General features: G+C 37.0%; 1 protein-coding gene across 3 annotated transcripts in view; it reads right to left on the reverse strand.

The window, feature by feature from the left end:
• The window catches only part of LOC150090333 (DNA-binding protein P3A2-like), a 333226-nt gene that overhangs the window by 114069 nt on the left and 201071 nt on the right, over nucleotides 1–18086 (reverse strand). For all 3 annotated transcript variants that reach the window (XM_090389805.1, XM_090389803.1, XM_090389804.1), the window contains one exon: nucleotides 9002–9160. In XM_090389805.1, coding sequence (XP_090245931.1) covers nucleotides 9002–9160 — 159 coding nt within the window. The remainder of the gene's footprint in view (nucleotides 1–9001; nucleotides 9161–18086) is intronic.

Here is an 18086-nt window from a genome sequence, read left to right on the forward strand (position 1 = left end):
AAGTGAACATTATGATATCAAAAACATGACATCAAAAAAAAGATATAAATAATCTGGTTAAAGGCTAATTTTTCATTTCAAATTAGTCTTCAATTTCAATTCCATTTTCATTACTATATTTGGAGCAACATAATTGCAATCTGAAGAGTATATGGCATTCATTCATTATTATAGTGATGACAGCACCAATTCACTTGCTGTAGAAAACACACATTGCAACAGTTCCATCATCATAGATGCTTGATCATGGGCAGTGAAGATTATCTCCCCTGCTGTATTTCAAGCTTCATTCTTTTAATAGTATAAACTAAAACACCTGCTAAACCTACACCGATGAGCTAAAACATTATGACCACCTTCCTAATATGATGCTGGTCCTCCATGTGCAGCCAAAACAGCTCATACCCAGTAAAGCATGGACGCTACAAGGTTTCTAAATGTGTCTGGTGGTATCTGGTACCAACACGTAACCCAGCAGATCCTTTACCTCCTGTAAGGTCCATGGTTGAGACGCTGCAGATTGGAGAGGCTGTTCCAACACAAACCACAGATGCTCGATGGGACTGATGTCTGGAGAATCTGGAAGCCAGGGCAATACCTGAAAGTCTTCATGTTCTGTGAACCAGTCTCGAATAATCTGGATGGTGTGGCAGGGTGCATTATCCTGCTGAAAGATGGCACCACCAGAGGGGAAGACATGCCATGAAAGGGTATACCTGGTCAGCAATGATGTTTATGTAGGTAGTAGGCTTCAGAGTGCCCAGCACATGGATGACTAGACCCAGGGTATCCCAGCAGAACATCGCCCAAAGCACGACCCCACCGCTACCGGCATGTTTTCGTCCCACTGTGCATCCAGATGCCATCACTTCCCCAGGTAAACAACGTACACGTACCCAGCTGTTCACATGGTGCAACAGGAAACGTGATTAATTAGGCCAGATGACCTTCTTCCAATCTCTCAAGGTCCAGTTTTGATGCTCGCATGCTCATTGTAGGTGCTTTCACCAGTGAACAGGGGTTAGCACGGGCACTTGAAGTGGCTTGCAGCTAGGGCCGGCCCGAACAAAAGCAGGGCCCGGTGCAAAGTTGACTTGCAGGGCCTTGATACAAATTTTGTACAACAAAATAATTTATTGCATTTTGATATTTATTACATTGCACAAATTGGTTTAGTAAGGATTACATGAAAATGATAAATAATTAAATTATTTTAATAAAATTAACATTTCAATCACAAAAAAATCTTTAATAAATCAAATAAGAAAAATAATTGATTCATATACTTATAAAATACAATTTGGTTTGCGACTTAATCGAATAAGGTCACAATATGTGATTTTTGTTTCATTTTCTTACATGTTTTATAGCAAATTCGTTGATAATATCATCATAATTTAGTTTTTTGGCTATTTCGGATTCAATAGATAAAATGGCTAAGAAGATAAATCGTTCTTGACTAATGCTAGATCTCAAGTAATTTTTTATTATTTGAGAAAGATCTTTCTGCAGATGCGACGGTAATTGGTAAGGTTAATATAATTTTCAGAACAGTAACAAAATTTGGATACAATTCAAATAAATTATTTTTCAGTAAATATTGTAATATTTGTAATATTGTGATCCTGGAAGGCAAAACTCGACGACAAATTTTGATTTCATTAAATAAATCAATGCAATCAATATCGTCTTGCAAGGTCACATTTAAGTCTTTGCAACATTTAAGAAGATTGTTTTCAGTCAGTTTTTGAATATTATCCGAATTATATAAAAAACCATATAATGTCTCATGTTCGTGATAAATTTTGAATCTTTTCTTAAAAGAAATAATCGCACTATCAATTATAACTAGAAAATATTGAATTCTGAAATATTCTTTGCCTGATGAAATAGGCTGATCGGTTCCTTCATAACAAAATTGCTTTGTTTTTCGTCCAGTTCTTTGATTCTTAAATTCAGATGTCACTTGTAATTCTTCAGCTATTTCCTTTGCAGTTATTAAAGAAGATTTGAATCCCGATTCACAATACTGTTAAAAAAAATTTAAAAGGCGGTTTAAATGTGAATTTGCAGTACTGATATCTATAGTTGAATTTTGAAATATCTTGCTCACAATATTTACTTCATTCAGTATGTCATACCAAATGACCAAACTTAATAAAAATCCAAATGAAGTAAGTTTATTTTCGATTGATTGGATTTCGTTTTCATGTCACTGGTATGTTCTTTATTTTTATTTTTTTTTTTTTATGAGAACCCCAAACACGAGAGGTATTAGAACCTATAGTACTTAGTACCGTGCTTGGGTTGGAGGCTGAAAAGACGAAAGAAGATATTTTTTGACATTGGACTTGAACTTCTGTAGATTGTAATTTTCAGGAAATACGTATGAAGGAAGGTTGTTCCAGAAAACGGCAGTTAAATGAATAAATGGGGAAGATGAAAAGTTGGTTCTGTGGGTTTGAAGCTGGACAGTAAATGGATGTTGGCTGGTGGCGGCACGTGTTCGGACTGTTTTGAAAGAGAGAGCGGGAATTATAGAAGCCAATTCAGAAGAACAGTGCCCATGGAAGTATCTGTAGAAGAGGCATGCAGCAGAAACAGTACGTCTATGAGAAAGCGAGTGGAGAGACTCTGTTAGAGATGAATCATTAATTAACCTAACTGCCCTCTTCTGAATGGAATCAAGAAGCCTGAGAGAGGTTTTGGGGGCACCACCCCAGATGTGGGAACAATATTCCATGGCAGGGCGGATTTGCGATTTATACAGAGTGAGCAGCTGTTTGGAAGAAAAGTAACGCCGAGAGCGAAAGAGAAAACCAAGTTTTTTAGATGCAGAGGAAGCAATATTTGTAATGTGCTTGTGCCAAGAGAGATTAGAAGTCAGGGTAATCCCCAAAAGAGATATATCATTTTGCCTAGAAGTCGGAGTGTCACTAAAGATAAGCATAGGAGCAGAAGAATCCTTTTTGCGAGATATAAGACAAGACTGAGTTTTAGAAGGGTTGAAATCAACTAAGTTGTCTTTGCCCCACTGGAGAATTACCTGAAGATCGCCGTTTAAGGAATTGGCAGCAGATTTTCGAGAACTTGAAGCTGATTGAGCAGGACAAGGTTTCTCAAAATGAAAAGTTGAATGCAATGTGCTATCATCGGCAAAACTATGGATAGGATTTCCAGTCAATGGAAGAAGGTCATTGATATACAAGAGGAAAAGAGTGGGGGAAAGAACTGAACCTTGGGGGACACCGGCATTAGTGGAGAAGTTAGAAGACAGAGAGCCATCTACCATCACCCTCAGTGAGCGATCAGAGAGAAAAGTGGATAACCAATTACTAAAAACAGTTGGCAAACCATAAGATGGAAGCTTGTTTAGAAGACCTTTATGCCAAACACGATCAAAAGCCTTTGAGATGTCAAGAGCAACTACTTGTGTTTCACCGAACCTTTCCATTGAATTAGTCCATAAATGGGTAACATAAGCCAGAATATCACCAGTGGATCGACACTGACGGAATCCATACTGGCGATCGTTGATCAGACGGAAGGTTTCTAGGTAGTTTAAGAGTTGGCGGTTAATTGATTTCTCCATTACTTTAGAAAGAGTAGAAGTAATTGCAATGGGACGATAATTGGATGGGAGGGATTTGTCACCCTTTTTAGGAACTGGCTGGATATGAGCAAATTTCCAAGCAGAAGGAAAAACACCTTTGGAATAAGAAAGTGAAAAAAGGCAACAAAGAATAGGAGTAAGTTCAGGAGCACAGGTTTTGAGAACAAGTGGAGAAATACCATCAGGACCTGGAGCTTTCTTAGCATCAAGATTCGTCAAAATCCTTCTGATATCCTTTTGACGGAAGACCACAGAACGCATTGAATGGAGCATGTTAGGAATGGTGGGAGGTGTTTTACCAAGATCATTAATACATGAGCTGGAAGAAAAATGGAATGCTAGCAGGTTAGCTTTATCCTTGGCTGAAGTGACAACAGAACCATCTGGTTTGGACAGAGGCGGGAGCAGAGATGGGCAAAAGTTGCAGCCAATAGCTTTGGCAAGAGACCAGAATGCTCGGCTACCATTAGGGCAAGAAGCAAGTTTTCTACTCTTAGCCTGTTCAAACTCTAGTTTGGACTGATTAATAACTGCTTTACAATTGTTGCGAGCTTTGGTGTAGGCAGAAAGTGAAACTGAAGAATTAGAAACAAGCCAATTATGATATGCAACATTCTTCTCTTGGACAGCCTTAGCACATTTGTTGGAGAACCAAGGTTTAGATAAAGGACGAGATTTTAAAGTGGAGTGTGGGATAAAGGATTCCATTCCTGCATGAATAATTTCACTGACACGATCTGAGCAAACGTTGACATCAGAAGTTTTGAAACAGTAATCAGACCAAGGAAAAGAAGAAAAGAAGTCTCGCAGGTCATCCCATTTTGCATTCTTGTGATGCCAAACAATACGAGGTTGGGAATAGCCATGAGATAAAGGTTCCATTGGAGAAGAGACAATCACCAAGTTGTGATCTGAAGTGCCTAAAGGACCTCTCACTTCGACCTTGTACTTAGAAGGGTTGTTTGTGAGAAAAAGATCAAGCGTATTGGCTGTATGATTAGGATTGTCCGGTATTCTTGTAGGTAAATGAACAATCTGTGCTAGGTCATTAGTAATTGCAAAAGCCTCAGCATCTCGACCTGCTGGGTCGGTGTAACTAGAAAACGGAAGCCAGCTGGAGTTGTGAATGTTAAAATCACCAAGGAAAATTACCTTACTCTTAGGAAAGTTGGACTGGAGAAAGTCAAGTTGCAAAGAGAGGAAGTCAAAGAGCTCCAAGTGATTAGTGGAGTTGGGAGAACGGTAGAGACAACAGATGAATTTGACACAATGAGGTAGAGAGATTTTAAGCCAGAGAAGATCAAAGAGAGGAGATTCCAAATTGCCAAGTCTCTGACAGGGAATATCAGAATGGACATATGCACAAGTACCACCTTTGAGGCGAAAGGAATCATACAGCAAATAATTTGGACATCTGAGATGAGCAGTAGTTCAAATTCAAATTATGACTTCCGCAGGGCATATACTGTGCTTTGGAATCCGTTATCGTACCCCTGTCCTCGACAGTTCCCTAAATCTAATTCCTCCTTTTCTAATATGCTTTCAATTTTGGCTGATAACCCTTTTCCTGTCAAGTATTTTACTGTTTCAAAACAAATAAATCGTTCTTGTATACTCACATCACTTTCAGTTATCTACATTAACATATCTTAAAATAACAGATAATTGTTCTTGAAGGCATGTTCATAAAGGTATTTCAAAGCTAGAGAAAATTGTGGTACTTGATATCTCACAATTTCACACTTTCAAGGTGACATTCCCACCTCGTTTCTGACTGCGGTTTTGGAGTAAGATGTTTGACATGCTCTTTTAATATATCCCAGCGTATCACAGAACTTGCAAAAATATTACATATGCTTTGAAAAGTCCCAAAAAATGAATTTGCAAGAGAAGATGATTTTGAAATGTCTCCAAGAACTAAATTCAAATTATGACTTTTGCAGGGCATATACTGTGCTTTGGAATTCTTTTGCAGAATAAGTGCTTGCATGCCTTTATATAAACCTCTCACCTCTCATATGAGCTCCGTTATCGTACCCCTGTCCTTGACAGTTCCCTAAATCTAATTCCTCCTTTTCTAATATGCTTTCAATTTTGGCTGATAACCCTTTTCCTGTCAAGTATTTTACTGTTTCAAAACAAATAAATCGTTCTTGTATACTCACATCACTTTCAGTTATCTACATTAACATATCTTAAAATAACAGATAATCGTTCTTGAAGGCACGTCTGGAGTGCAATCAAATAAAATTGTGAAATACTTAGCTTTTCGAACTGTATTATTTCCTTTCTAACTTTTTAGACAAAGCAGAAATCAGTTCATCTTGTATATTCTATGAGTAAATAGGAACGTGATGCTGATTCTACGCACCGATCCAAATGTTGTTTCATGATTGGGTCAAATCTTGCAAGTAATTCTATGAGACCTACGAAATTACCGTTGTGCGGTTTATATAAAGCATCGCTACTGCCCCCGAAACGCTAAATTATGCTCTGATAAATATAAAATTGCAGTCACTATTCGTTCACAAACACATTTTAAACGCTGTGTTTTGTTTTTAATTATTTTTTCATGTTCTTTGTCAATAGTGTTTCCAAGTTTCAAATTCTTTTCAAGTTGTAACAATTTGTACATAGCTTGTAAACGATATTATGATCTTTCATGACTTTGTAATCGCGAACTTAAATGTACCCAATCGTTAAGTCCGGTTAAACACAGAGAAGTGGTATTTGAAGAGAATAACTTACAAGCATAACACAATGTGGCATCTTTGTACTTTGAGTAGAGTAACCACCTTCGTTCTTGACATTCCCCATTCGTTAATTTTCTTAAATAATAATTTTCAGAAAAACTTCTGTTATTTTTCTTTCGGAAAATCATAGTTTTTTTACTTGTGTCACGCCATTTTGTATGATAGCCATTCTAAATTTATCAGTTATAATTTCAGGCCAAGTACCAGGATCATTTGATATCAACATTTTCGTCTTCGTCGCTTTGTTGATTCTCTTGAAGCTGCGGTCCTCAGAATAATTCATCTTGTTCTTTGTTCGACACTGACAAAAAATCCTCCATCTGTACGTTTCCCTTAGCTTCATGATTATCTTCCCGTTCTACAGTTTTCTTATCATCGCTTTCCTCTTCATTAGGACGAGAGCTGGCTTTATGATGATCAGGATCGTTTTCGTGGATATCGCACGGCGTAATTTCATTTCCGTGAGTTTGATCTTTGAGTAACTGTGAATTATGCGTTTCTTCAGTTTGTTGCACATTTTCAGTTTTTAAAAATTTTGCAAGGGAGTTCCTCTGTTTTTCCGTAATTTTTTCTCTCTTTCTTTTTTTTCTTCAATTTATCAGAGCCACACATATACTTTCTTCCTGCATCTCTGTCTCTACTAGTCATGTTGCGAAATAGATACGAATATGTTATTTATTTTCACACCTCGTGAATTGCGATAAAAACGTACGATCAGCTGTCATATATATATATATATATATATATATATATATATATATTCGTATTTGTGGGGAATATTTATTCAATAATTTCAAATGAAGCTCCAATAAATTATTATATAATTATTATTTTTATTTGTAGGCTTCGATCAGCCTAATTGTTTATAAGGTCTCTAAAAGACTCAATAATATTGCGGTAGCCTAGATTAGGATCAAATGAATAAATGGCCTACTAAAGAGGCTTAAAATGAATAGCCTAGTCGGTGGTATATACAGCCTTTAGAGTACGATAACTATGAAAATGCTGGCAACATATAATCGTACGTCTCAGTGACTTGTAAGGAGAGATATTTTAAATATATTTGAAAGAAAATATATTTTTCCGTGTTCTTTGGAGAATTCTTGGCATGCTTTCAGATAATGTTAATAACATGATTATTGACATTTTATTTCTTATGTATATTAAAAATATGGCCATTTTATGGTAATGTCGCTAGATTTTGCGACAGTATTAAAACAAAAAAAAAAAAAAATTAAACCATTTTTATTTTGCAAAATCAGTCAGTGGCATGGTGCCTTGTGTGTTCGCACCCCCCCTCGGGCTGGCTCTGCTTGCAGTTACGCAGCCCCATTTTCAGCATGGTTTGATGTACTGTGTGTTGTGACACATTACTCCCATCACCAACATTCCAATTACCAGCTAGTTGCACCACAGTAGCCCTTCTGTTGCCACATACCATCCAGGAGAGCCTGCGCTCACCTCAAGCTTCAATGGGCCGTGGTCGTTCAACACCTCGCCGACGATTCGTGGGTTTTCCCTCCTCAGACCACTTTCGGTAGGTACTAACCACGGCTGACTGTGAGCATCCCACCAGCCGTGCCATTTAGGATATGCTCTGACCCAGTCGTCTGGAAATTACAATTCGGCCTTTGTCAAACTCACTTAAATCCACTGCCTTTCCCATCTGAAGAACAAGAGTAACACTGATTAACAGAGCTCAGTATCAGGTGTTTTTTATACTGTATCCCAACCCATGCCCGTGCCGTAGTTCACCTGCAGTTGCTATGATTTGCATAATGACTCGCTGGTCATAATGCTTTGGCTCATCAGTGTAAGTCTACAATGATTTCATTACACAATTTACCCAGATGATTTCACATTATAGCCTTAGTTGCTAATGCGCCAATAAAATCCAAATTCCCAGATGATTTTCCTTTAATTTACAGAATAGATTTCAGATGAGAACCTTAGTAGAACTTCTTAAAAGCTAGATGATTACATACATTAAAAACCTCATTCAAATGACAAGCAAAGAAACATTTATAGTATTAATGAGAAATGCTGTCACCTTATTGGTAGAATATCGATTGTCTAGATTAGTTAAACTTTATGTTATATGAATAAAATAGCTGTTAAATGCATTCATATCCAGTATTTCACAAATATTAGATGCATTCAGCCCAAAAAAGATTAGTTATTAAACCATGTCTTGCCTTGGCCTTCTTAAGCTCTCAAAGTTCAGGTCTGGCTTACCTCAGATATACATAGCATTTTTCTCTATACAAGCTTGCTGCCCAAAACTCATCTTTACTTAACAAAAGTTATCTTTACTTCCCCCACACACAAAAAAAAAAAAAACACCCAACAGTTTTAAGCTAGCTGTTGTTGTTGTTTTGGTTTTTAGGAGCATTAACAACTGAGGCCACATTGCTCCGGCGCAGTGGTCATTCCCTGACCTTTCCGCATGTTCCGTATTTGGTGGTGATGGGCTCGAACCCCGGTCTAATCAAGAAGCGTGTGCTACGCACTGCTGCTCCTTCCCACCTGGCTACGGAAGCGCCAATTTAAGCTAGCATTAATGCAATCTTCTTTGATATATTAGATAAGACATTATTAATGACAGGACTATAATTTTAAAAGCCTGAACAGTAACCTTTTGTTTTTCTTCTTCTGTGCGAACATCACTCCTGACATTAGCCCAAGGAAGGTCCTTCGGCCACCAAGCAGGCCTAGTTGACTCCTTCCCCCATCCTGGCTTACCCCTTCCAGTGGAAAATTTTAACATTAATGGAATAAATGCCCTTAGCTGTGCCTATAGTAAAAAAAAAAAAGGTGAATTAATATATTAGTTAATTTAATTCTATTAAAAAGAAATCCTTTAAAAAGTGAAAGAAAAAATTATATATTTTAAAACAGCATAAAAAGATGGTAAATAAGTTTAAAACAGACAATCATCATTTATGCATAAAATGCATAAAGAAATACTTTATAAAATTAAGAATAAAAATATGTTAATTTTTTCACATTAATCGATTATTCAAAAAAAATAATAATAATTTGTCAGTTGATAGACATACTACAACATTAAGTAAAGAAATCACAAAAAAAAAAAATAAATAAAAAATAAAAATTATGGTCAGAGGGCTGTTCAGTTCCATAAAATGGAATCTTATTTAGAAGACTTCATACCAAACATAACTAAAGAGTTCAGAAATGATAAACAGAATGATAATATATATGATTCAATGCATGAGTTTCTATCAATTTTTCCATGGAATTTGTCTAAAGATGAGCAACATGAGCCATGATTGAATCTACATTAATAATATGGAATGACTCTAAACAGTGTAGGAGTTAGTAGTTAATAGATTTCTCCATTACTTTTGATAGAGTCAGGGTATTTTCAATAAAAGCAAATTTACATTCAAAATCAAAAATGACAGCAGAATGCACTGTTGTAAAAAAACAATACAAAACAAGAAATTAATTCTAGAATACAGGTTTTAAGAACAAGTGTGAAAATTCTATCTATTGTCTAATGTCTTTCTACAAGAAAACCAAGGAGGCACTGAACAGAATAAATAAACAGCTCTTCAAGATTATTGTCTTTAGTCCCTAAGGCTTGTTGTGGACATTCTTCCAAGTACAACAGGCTATGACTTGATACCTTGAAGTTTACAATGCTGATGGATCTGATACTACATGAAAGATGACTCTTATCATCTGGTGCAATATTCCCACTCTGCTTGGAGAGTTGAAGTGGTGAAACTCGAGTTTAGACATCAGAGCAATCTCTAACAATTTGCATCTCTTCCATCATGCCATTTGAGCGGCATCTTTTTGTGGTTATGATGGACATTTTGGTGGGATCCAGTATTCTTTCCTCTTGTATATTAATCACCCTTTTCCACTGATTGGAAATGACCTCCATAGTTTCGCTGATGATAGTAAACTGTACTATTATATTTATTAATGATACTGACAAAGGTGTAGCAGGCATAATGTCTCAGCTTGCAGATGATATGAAGTTTGGCAGGACAGTTAAACAGAATAATCAGAGCATGGTACGGCAACATGATTTTCACAAATTAGATATTGACAAATGACAAATTAAATATTGACCAACGCAAGATACTTCAATGGGGAGCAGTAATCCCAGATCAGCATTAGCATTAATTGAGTCATATGATGCAAGGTAGCAAGCTTATACAGCATCAACCAAAAAAAAAACCTTCCCATTTTGTCCATCTGGTCACTCCAAACGTTTGTGTAGTTAAGCCTTAAATTTATTTAAGCTATCAACTTCCACAACAACAGATGGAAGTCTGTTCCAGCAATCAACTACCCAATGGATAAAAGCACACTTCCACACATCTATTCTACAACTGTCTTTCCTCAATTTGAATCTATGCCCCCTTGGGTTCTTAGTCTGAGCATGCAGAAGTATCACGTCAGCATTGAACCTGCTCAAACCATTCAAGGCCTTATACACCTCAATCAGATCACCTCACAGGTGCCTACTCTGCAGATGCTGCAAATTGCAGAACTTAAGCCTTTCTTCGTAAGTGCACCCCTTTGTCCCTCTCGCCAATCTTGTTGCCCTTCTCTGTACTCATTCTAGCAACTCTACATCCTTCCTAACATGAGGCCTCCAGACCTGTATGCAGTACTCAAGGTATGGCCTGGCCATTTCCTTATACAAAAGGATAATCACCTCCTACTGTGCTAGGAGGTGATTATCCCTTTCTAAAAGGTGATTATCCCTTTGTCTCTGCTAGCAAAATTCCTATATATCATTGACAAAACTCCATGACCTGCTCTGGCAGCCTGTATGCACTGTCCAGAACTTCATATCCAACTGCACAATTACCCCCGCGTCTTTTTCATTCTCCACCTGTGTAAGCGTAGTACCACACAGTTGGTATGTTTCTCTTGGGTTACTGCTACCCATATGCAGTACTTTTCATTTGTAAATGTTAAACTTCAGTTGCCAGTTCTCAGCCCATCAGCCTAATTTTTCTAGATCCTGTTGCAGTAGCATACTGTCTTTAGTGTCATTAAAAACCCTGCCAACCTTTGTATCATCTGAAAACTTGGATATTAAGCCTGATATACCTTCATCGACACCATTGATAAATACACAAAACAACAATGGGCCCAGCACCGAAGCCTGGAGGACTCCACTAATAACATTAGTCCACATAGAGCAGTGTCCATTTATTACCACTCTCTGCCATCTCCCACTCAACCATTCCTTTATACATTGCAGCAACTTACCCTTAATGCCATACCGCTCCTTTTGTACAGCAGTCTTCCATGTGCAACAGTATCAAAAGCTATCCTGAAATCCAAATTATTTTTTGCATCTAGTTCCTTTGTGACCACATTGTAGTATCCAATCAAACTGGTCAGGCAAGACTTCCCCTTAACAAACCCATGCTGTGTCTGAACTATTACTACAGTCTTGTCTAGGTGATCCTGTATCATCTCTTTAAGCAGTGATTCCATTATTTTCCTCAGAACAGAAGTTAAACTAACAGGTCTGTAATTATTTGTGTAACCCTTTAAACCCCCTTTGTGAATTGGGGATGCATTTGCACATCTTCAGTCCATGGGGACCTCCCCTGAATCTGAGGATGCTCTCATAATTATGGCTGAGGGTTTGCTAACTTCCCTCGCTGCCTCCTTCAATATAGCTTGATAGATTCCATCCAACCCAAGTGCTTTTTTATGTTTATCTTCAACAATTTCCCCTCCAAACTTTGCTCTGTTATTACAAAATCACTTAGCTCTCTGTTAAGAGTTTGATAAACTTGTGGCATTACCCTCCTTGAATAACTCCTCATGTGTGAATGTAGATGCAAAATACGCATTCAGTTTATCAGCTACTTGAGCAGGATCATCAACAGTCGAACCATCTATGTTAAGTGGTCCAATCTGATTCATCCCCTTCCTTTTAGAGTTTAGTTAAGTAAAGAACTCTTTGCTGTTTTTCTTTGCATCCTTTGCCAAAGATTTCTCGTAATCTGCCTTTGCCTGCCTAACTTCCTTTGTGACTTGGTTATAGACTAGCATATATCTGCCATAGGATTTTGTGTCGCCTGATAATTTATATGCATCCCGTGCATTTTTCTTCTCTGCCACAAGCCTCATTAATTCATCTGACATACATTTAGGCCCGAACCTTGAACAGTATTTCTTAGTTGGTATGAAAAGCCTAGTAGCCTCCAAGATTAAGTCCCTGAAAGCTTTCCATTTAGAATTCACCATTGGTAACATCATCACTTGACCCCACTGTATAGAATTTAAATGGTGATTGCCAGGTAATTCTTCATTGGGGCATAGAAAACTTAGTTAACTTTAATCGCTCTAAAACTCAATCCTGTCTTACTTCTCACAAAAAATAATCAACTGATTCTCTGCTTATCAAAGATGAGCAGAAATCTAGACAAGATCACATATATCTATAAGGAATAACCTTAACTTCTTCCAGCTATTAGTGCATTAAAAAAACAGGGTTTTTTTTTTTGCTCTTGGTGTTATTTTTATTGTAAAAAAACTACTGATTCTCTACAAATATAAAATCTGCCCTACGATGGAATATTGTTCCAACATCTGAGGTAGTATCCTCAAAACCTCTCTAGCTTCTTGACTCCACTTTAAAAGAGGACAGTCAGATTAATTAACATCTCATCTCTTTCAAAGTCTCTCCACTCCATTATCTCACAGACATTCGGTATATGCTACCTGCTTTTTCTATAGATACTTCCATGGGCACTGTTCAGAACTGGCACCTGTAATTCCCCCACTCTCTTTCAATCCAGTCTGAACAGATGCCACAACCAGTCAGCATCCATTCATTGGATAACTCCAAATTCACACAACCAACTTTTCCTCTTCCTTGTTTATCCCTCCCACTTCTGTCTGTTTTCTGGAACAACTTTCCTTCTAATGTATTTTATACAAATCTGCAAATATTCAGTTCTAATATCAACAAATATCTTCTGTCTTCTCAACCTAAAATCCATACATGGTACTAATACTTAGTATCATGTATGGTACTAAGTACTATTAAGCATGTCGAGTTATGCAAAGCCATTAAAAAGAGTTGAGTTTTCATTAAAAAATTTATAAAAATAAAAAATATATTTGCATCCCATCAATGAATTATCAACTTTGTATTAATAGGATACCTGCCCATCAAGAAAATAGTGCCATTATTTTCTTGGTGGGCAGATTCACAAAAACATAGTGGCACTATTGCAAGTAAATCGCAATAATTGGTAATTGCAAATTAAAGATTTTTTTGTTGCAATATTCTGTTTAATTTATAGTCTGTTATATTAAACAGATGTAGTTTATATCAAATTAAATAGATGTATATTAAATAAATATAGTCTGCTATATTAAAACAAACCATTATGTACGTTGAACTTAATTTTAAACCAATTTCGAAATGTCCATTATGACAACATGGGCTTTTTATTCAAAATTCAGACAGGAATCAATAGTCTGAGGGGGGGAAGGAGGTCTTGAATTACAACTTGGAAGGTCACAACACAATAAATTAAGAACATGAAACAGTATTTAATTTATTATAATATATAGTTGAAATTGAATAATGGAATGTCCTGTGATGTTATATGTTTAAAACATATTTGTGTCTTACATATTTATAGTGCTTACTCATAAGCAGCTGAAATCCTACTTGTCATTAAATACATAAAAGAACAAGAAAGTTCTCAATTTACTATATATAGAGCTAAGCTCTTTATCACTGGCAAAGGTTGAAGTGGGTGTCGATTGATGAGGATTCAGTAAGTAGCTACAAATTTTGATTTTCTAAAAAAGGAAAAAAAGAATCACTCCTAGAATTTATTGAAAGAAAAATGTTGAGAAATACTGTTCTAAAGTAAATACCTAAATACTTCTACCATAATCTATGAAGCTCATACTTAATGAAGTGACTAACTGGTCACATGAACTCATTAGTATTAGTAATGGCAAATGAGGCAAGTTTGTAATGCATCAATAAAAAAATTTTAAAAATCTCATTTCACCTAACCATTTCCTCTAACAGTTTGTCTTGTTCTTCCTTAAATTTATTTGAGCTATCCACTTATGCAACCACCCATTGGCTAAAGTCAAACTTCGGCACATCTATTCCACAATTTCAATTTATGCCCTTTCATGTGCAAAGTCTGAGCAACAGGAAGAATCCCATCAGCATTGGGCTTCCTCAATGGACTAAAAGCCTTAAATAGCACAATCAGATTGTCATTCAAGTGACTAGTCTCCAGACAATGCAATTTCCAGAACTAAAGCCTTTCTTGTTGAGAGACCCCTTTGTTCCCCTTACCAATCTCATTGCCCCTCTCTATACTTGTTCCAGCAGCAGTACATCCTTCCTAAAACGAGGACTTCAGACCTGTATGCAGTACTAAAGATGTGGCTTGACCAATGCCTTTTACATTGTGGAATAATTACCTCCTTTTCCCCTGCTGGAAAGATACCTGTATAAACCTGACAAAACCCCATGTGCTGTCCTGGCAGCCTGTCTGCACTGTCCAGAAAATTTCATATCTAACTGCAAAATTACCCCCAGGTCTTTTTCATTTTCCACTACTCTGAGTGTAGTAATGCACAGTTGGTACACTAACCTGGGATTACTGATGCCCATGTGCAGTACTTTGCATTTGTCAATATTAAATTTCAATTGCCATTACTCAGCCTAACTGGCTAATTTTTCTAGACCTTGTTGCAGAAGGTCTTTACATCCTTTCAAAAATTTTTTCTCACAATCTGCCTTGACTTGCCTAACCTCCTTTGTGACTTGATTACAGACTAGTTTATATCTACCATAGGCTTCTGCATCATTTGATAATTTATAAGCATCACACGTATTTTTCTTCTCTGCTGTGTGTCTAATTAGTTCAACTGACATCCAAGTATATGATATTAAAATTATTTTTTGCATCCAGTTCTGAAGGTAAACATCATCAGTTGGTCCCACTGTATAGAATTTAAAACTGTCTTAGACTACTGTAGCCAATGTAGTCTCAAACAGTTTTTACAAAAGTCTCAAACAATTACAAAAGCAAAAACTCTTGAACGGTATTTATTAGTTGGTATGAAAAGCCTAGCAACTTCTATGATTATTTCCTTCAGTGCTTCCCATTTAGAATTTGCTGATGGTAACATCTTCAGTTGGTCCAGTGTATAGAATTTAAAACTGTTCAAGACCACTGTGTCACCATTACGAAAGCAAAAATCCTTCCCTTTACCCTTTTGGTGGTTACATCTTTAAGTAAATCATGCATCAATGCACTGTGATCACTGCCACCTAGTTGTTCTTTTATCTGCAGATTCTTAATGTGTGAATAATCACTGCTGATAATCAGATTAACAGTATTACTCTCTCTTGCTGCCTCTCTGACATGCTGCTGCAGAAAACAATCATCTAATAAATCCACAAAAATCTTGCTAGTGTGTGAGTGATGAACCCACAAGTTCCATTCAATATCCAGAAAGTTAAAATCGCCCTTTATAAGACATTCTGATTTACTGGCACACACTATTACTCTGTACAGTTGCAAATTGTACTCATCATAGTCATTAGGCCTACAAACACATTAATATCCTCATTTTTTCTTTCCCGGTGCTTATGTCACACCCACCAAGCTCACTCAACATTTCATTGCCCATCCCCCTCGTATTCTGTCTGTTCTTTATGGACACATTGTACTCCACATATTCAAATTCCGCATCCATCATATCTGAGTGACAACACGTCTTTGATATCCCCACAATGTCTGCATTTTTTGACTTGACCAGCACTTCAAATTTACTTACTATGCTTCATTGGTGTACATGCAAGTATGCATGAACCTGTTCTTACTCTTAGTTACCCTAACACAGCCCATGTATTTCCTTGTTCCATGATGAATCACATCAGGCCTTGAAATTTCCAGCACCTTGCTTTGTCCAGGCTGCTGCACATAACAATAGGAACAGTGCAAGAACCACTTTAAACTCTGTCTGCAGCTATTGTCAAGCTACTGTTCATGTATCTCCCTAAGCTAGTAGTTTTCCAACCTACCTAATGCTGGATGGTTACTAATAGTAAGATAAAATAACTAACAATTAGATATAAAATTTCATCAAATACAAATTAATTTTATTTCAAAAAATTGCACATATGAGAGCACAACAATACAAATGGCCCTCAGTCCCCAGCAGCTTTCACTCTCCCTCTTACGGCAGCGAGAGGATCAGAGTGGAAGCAGAGGGTGCTAAGAATCTCTGGGTATGACCAGGCTGCCATGCACGGAAACTGAACTTGGCCTGTTATAACGTATGATCACTCATCGGTGAAGACAGGATATTAGAGCTGGAAAAGGAATTAGAAAATGTGAATTGGAATATCATCGGTTTGGCTGAAACAAGAAGAAGAAATTAATCACTTATAGGTTTATCAAGTGGAAATCTGCTGTACACCAATGGAAACAGTGAAAGGAGTGAAGGAGGAGTTGGGTTTCTGGTCCATAAAGATTTTAAAAACAACATTTTGGAATTCAAAAGTACATCACCAAGGGGGTCAAGACTAATACTCAAGATTTCTAAGAGGTACAAGCTAAAGATTATAATGATTTATGCACCAACATCGAGCCATGATGATGAAGAGATTGAAGAAATGTACACCGAAATTGAGAGTCTTCTAGATGAGCAGAAAACCCACTACACTATTATTATGGGGGACTTCAATGCTAAGGTTGGAAAAAGGCAAAACAGCGCAGAAAGAGGAACTATAGGAAATTTTGGAATTGGTGAAAGAAATAAAAGAGATGAAAGACTTGTGGAATTTGCAGAATCTCAAGGACTGTCAGTAATGAACACTTTTTTCAAGAAAAGGGTGAACAGAAAGTGGGCATGGAAGAGTCCAAATGGATTAACAACTAACGAAATCGACTTCATCCTCACTAACAGAAGATATATTGTGAATGATGTTACCGTCCTGAATAAGGTAAATGTTGGAAGTGATCACAGAATGGTAAGATGTACACTTGATATAGATGTAGGAAAGGAAAGGAAAAAACTGACTCGAGTAAATAATACAAAGGTCTTTGAGATAACAGAGGAGGAGAAAAAGCAGTATGTACTGGAACTTAAGAACACGTTTGAGCTTCTGCAGACTGCTCAGGACCAAGATATCAACGAGGAATATTACAACTTTCTGAAAGTGATAAAGCCCAAGAAACCTATAGGGAAACAGAAATCCAAAGAAGAAAAAATTAGTCAAGAAACACTTGTCATGATGAACCGAAGACGACAAATGAAGAGCAAGAAAAACACTGACAGGGAGAAAATTGAGTATACTGAGTTATGCAAAGCCATTAGAAAGAGACTCAGAGAGGACATAAGAAGATTTAACACAAGAAAAGTAGAACAAGCATTAAGGGAAAACAAAGGATTTAAATCAGCAGCCATGAGCAGTAATACAGAAAGACAAATGATACCGAAACTGAAGAATAGCAATGGTGTACTTATAAACAGCAGAGAAGGCATAATTCAAATAGCAGAAGACTTTTTTTTCTTTTTTTTTTTGGTAACTGTTGGCGCATAGGCTTCTGTGGGCATAATGCACCTCCCAAGGTTTTTGCAGTACTTTGATCCAAGCCCGAGGCGGGAATCGAACCCACGACCTTTGGATTGCCAGGCAAGCACTTTACCCACCCGGC

The sequence above is a fragment of the Mastigoproctus giganteus genome, chromosome 2 (genome assembly GCF_048544385.1).
Source record: "Mastigoproctus giganteus isolate SK-2022 chromosome 2, ASM4854438v1, whole genome shotgun sequence".
In the NCBI taxonomy this organism is placed as follows: domain Eukaryota; kingdom Metazoa; phylum Arthropoda; class Arachnida; order Uropygi; family Thelyphonidae; genus Mastigoproctus; species Mastigoproctus giganteus.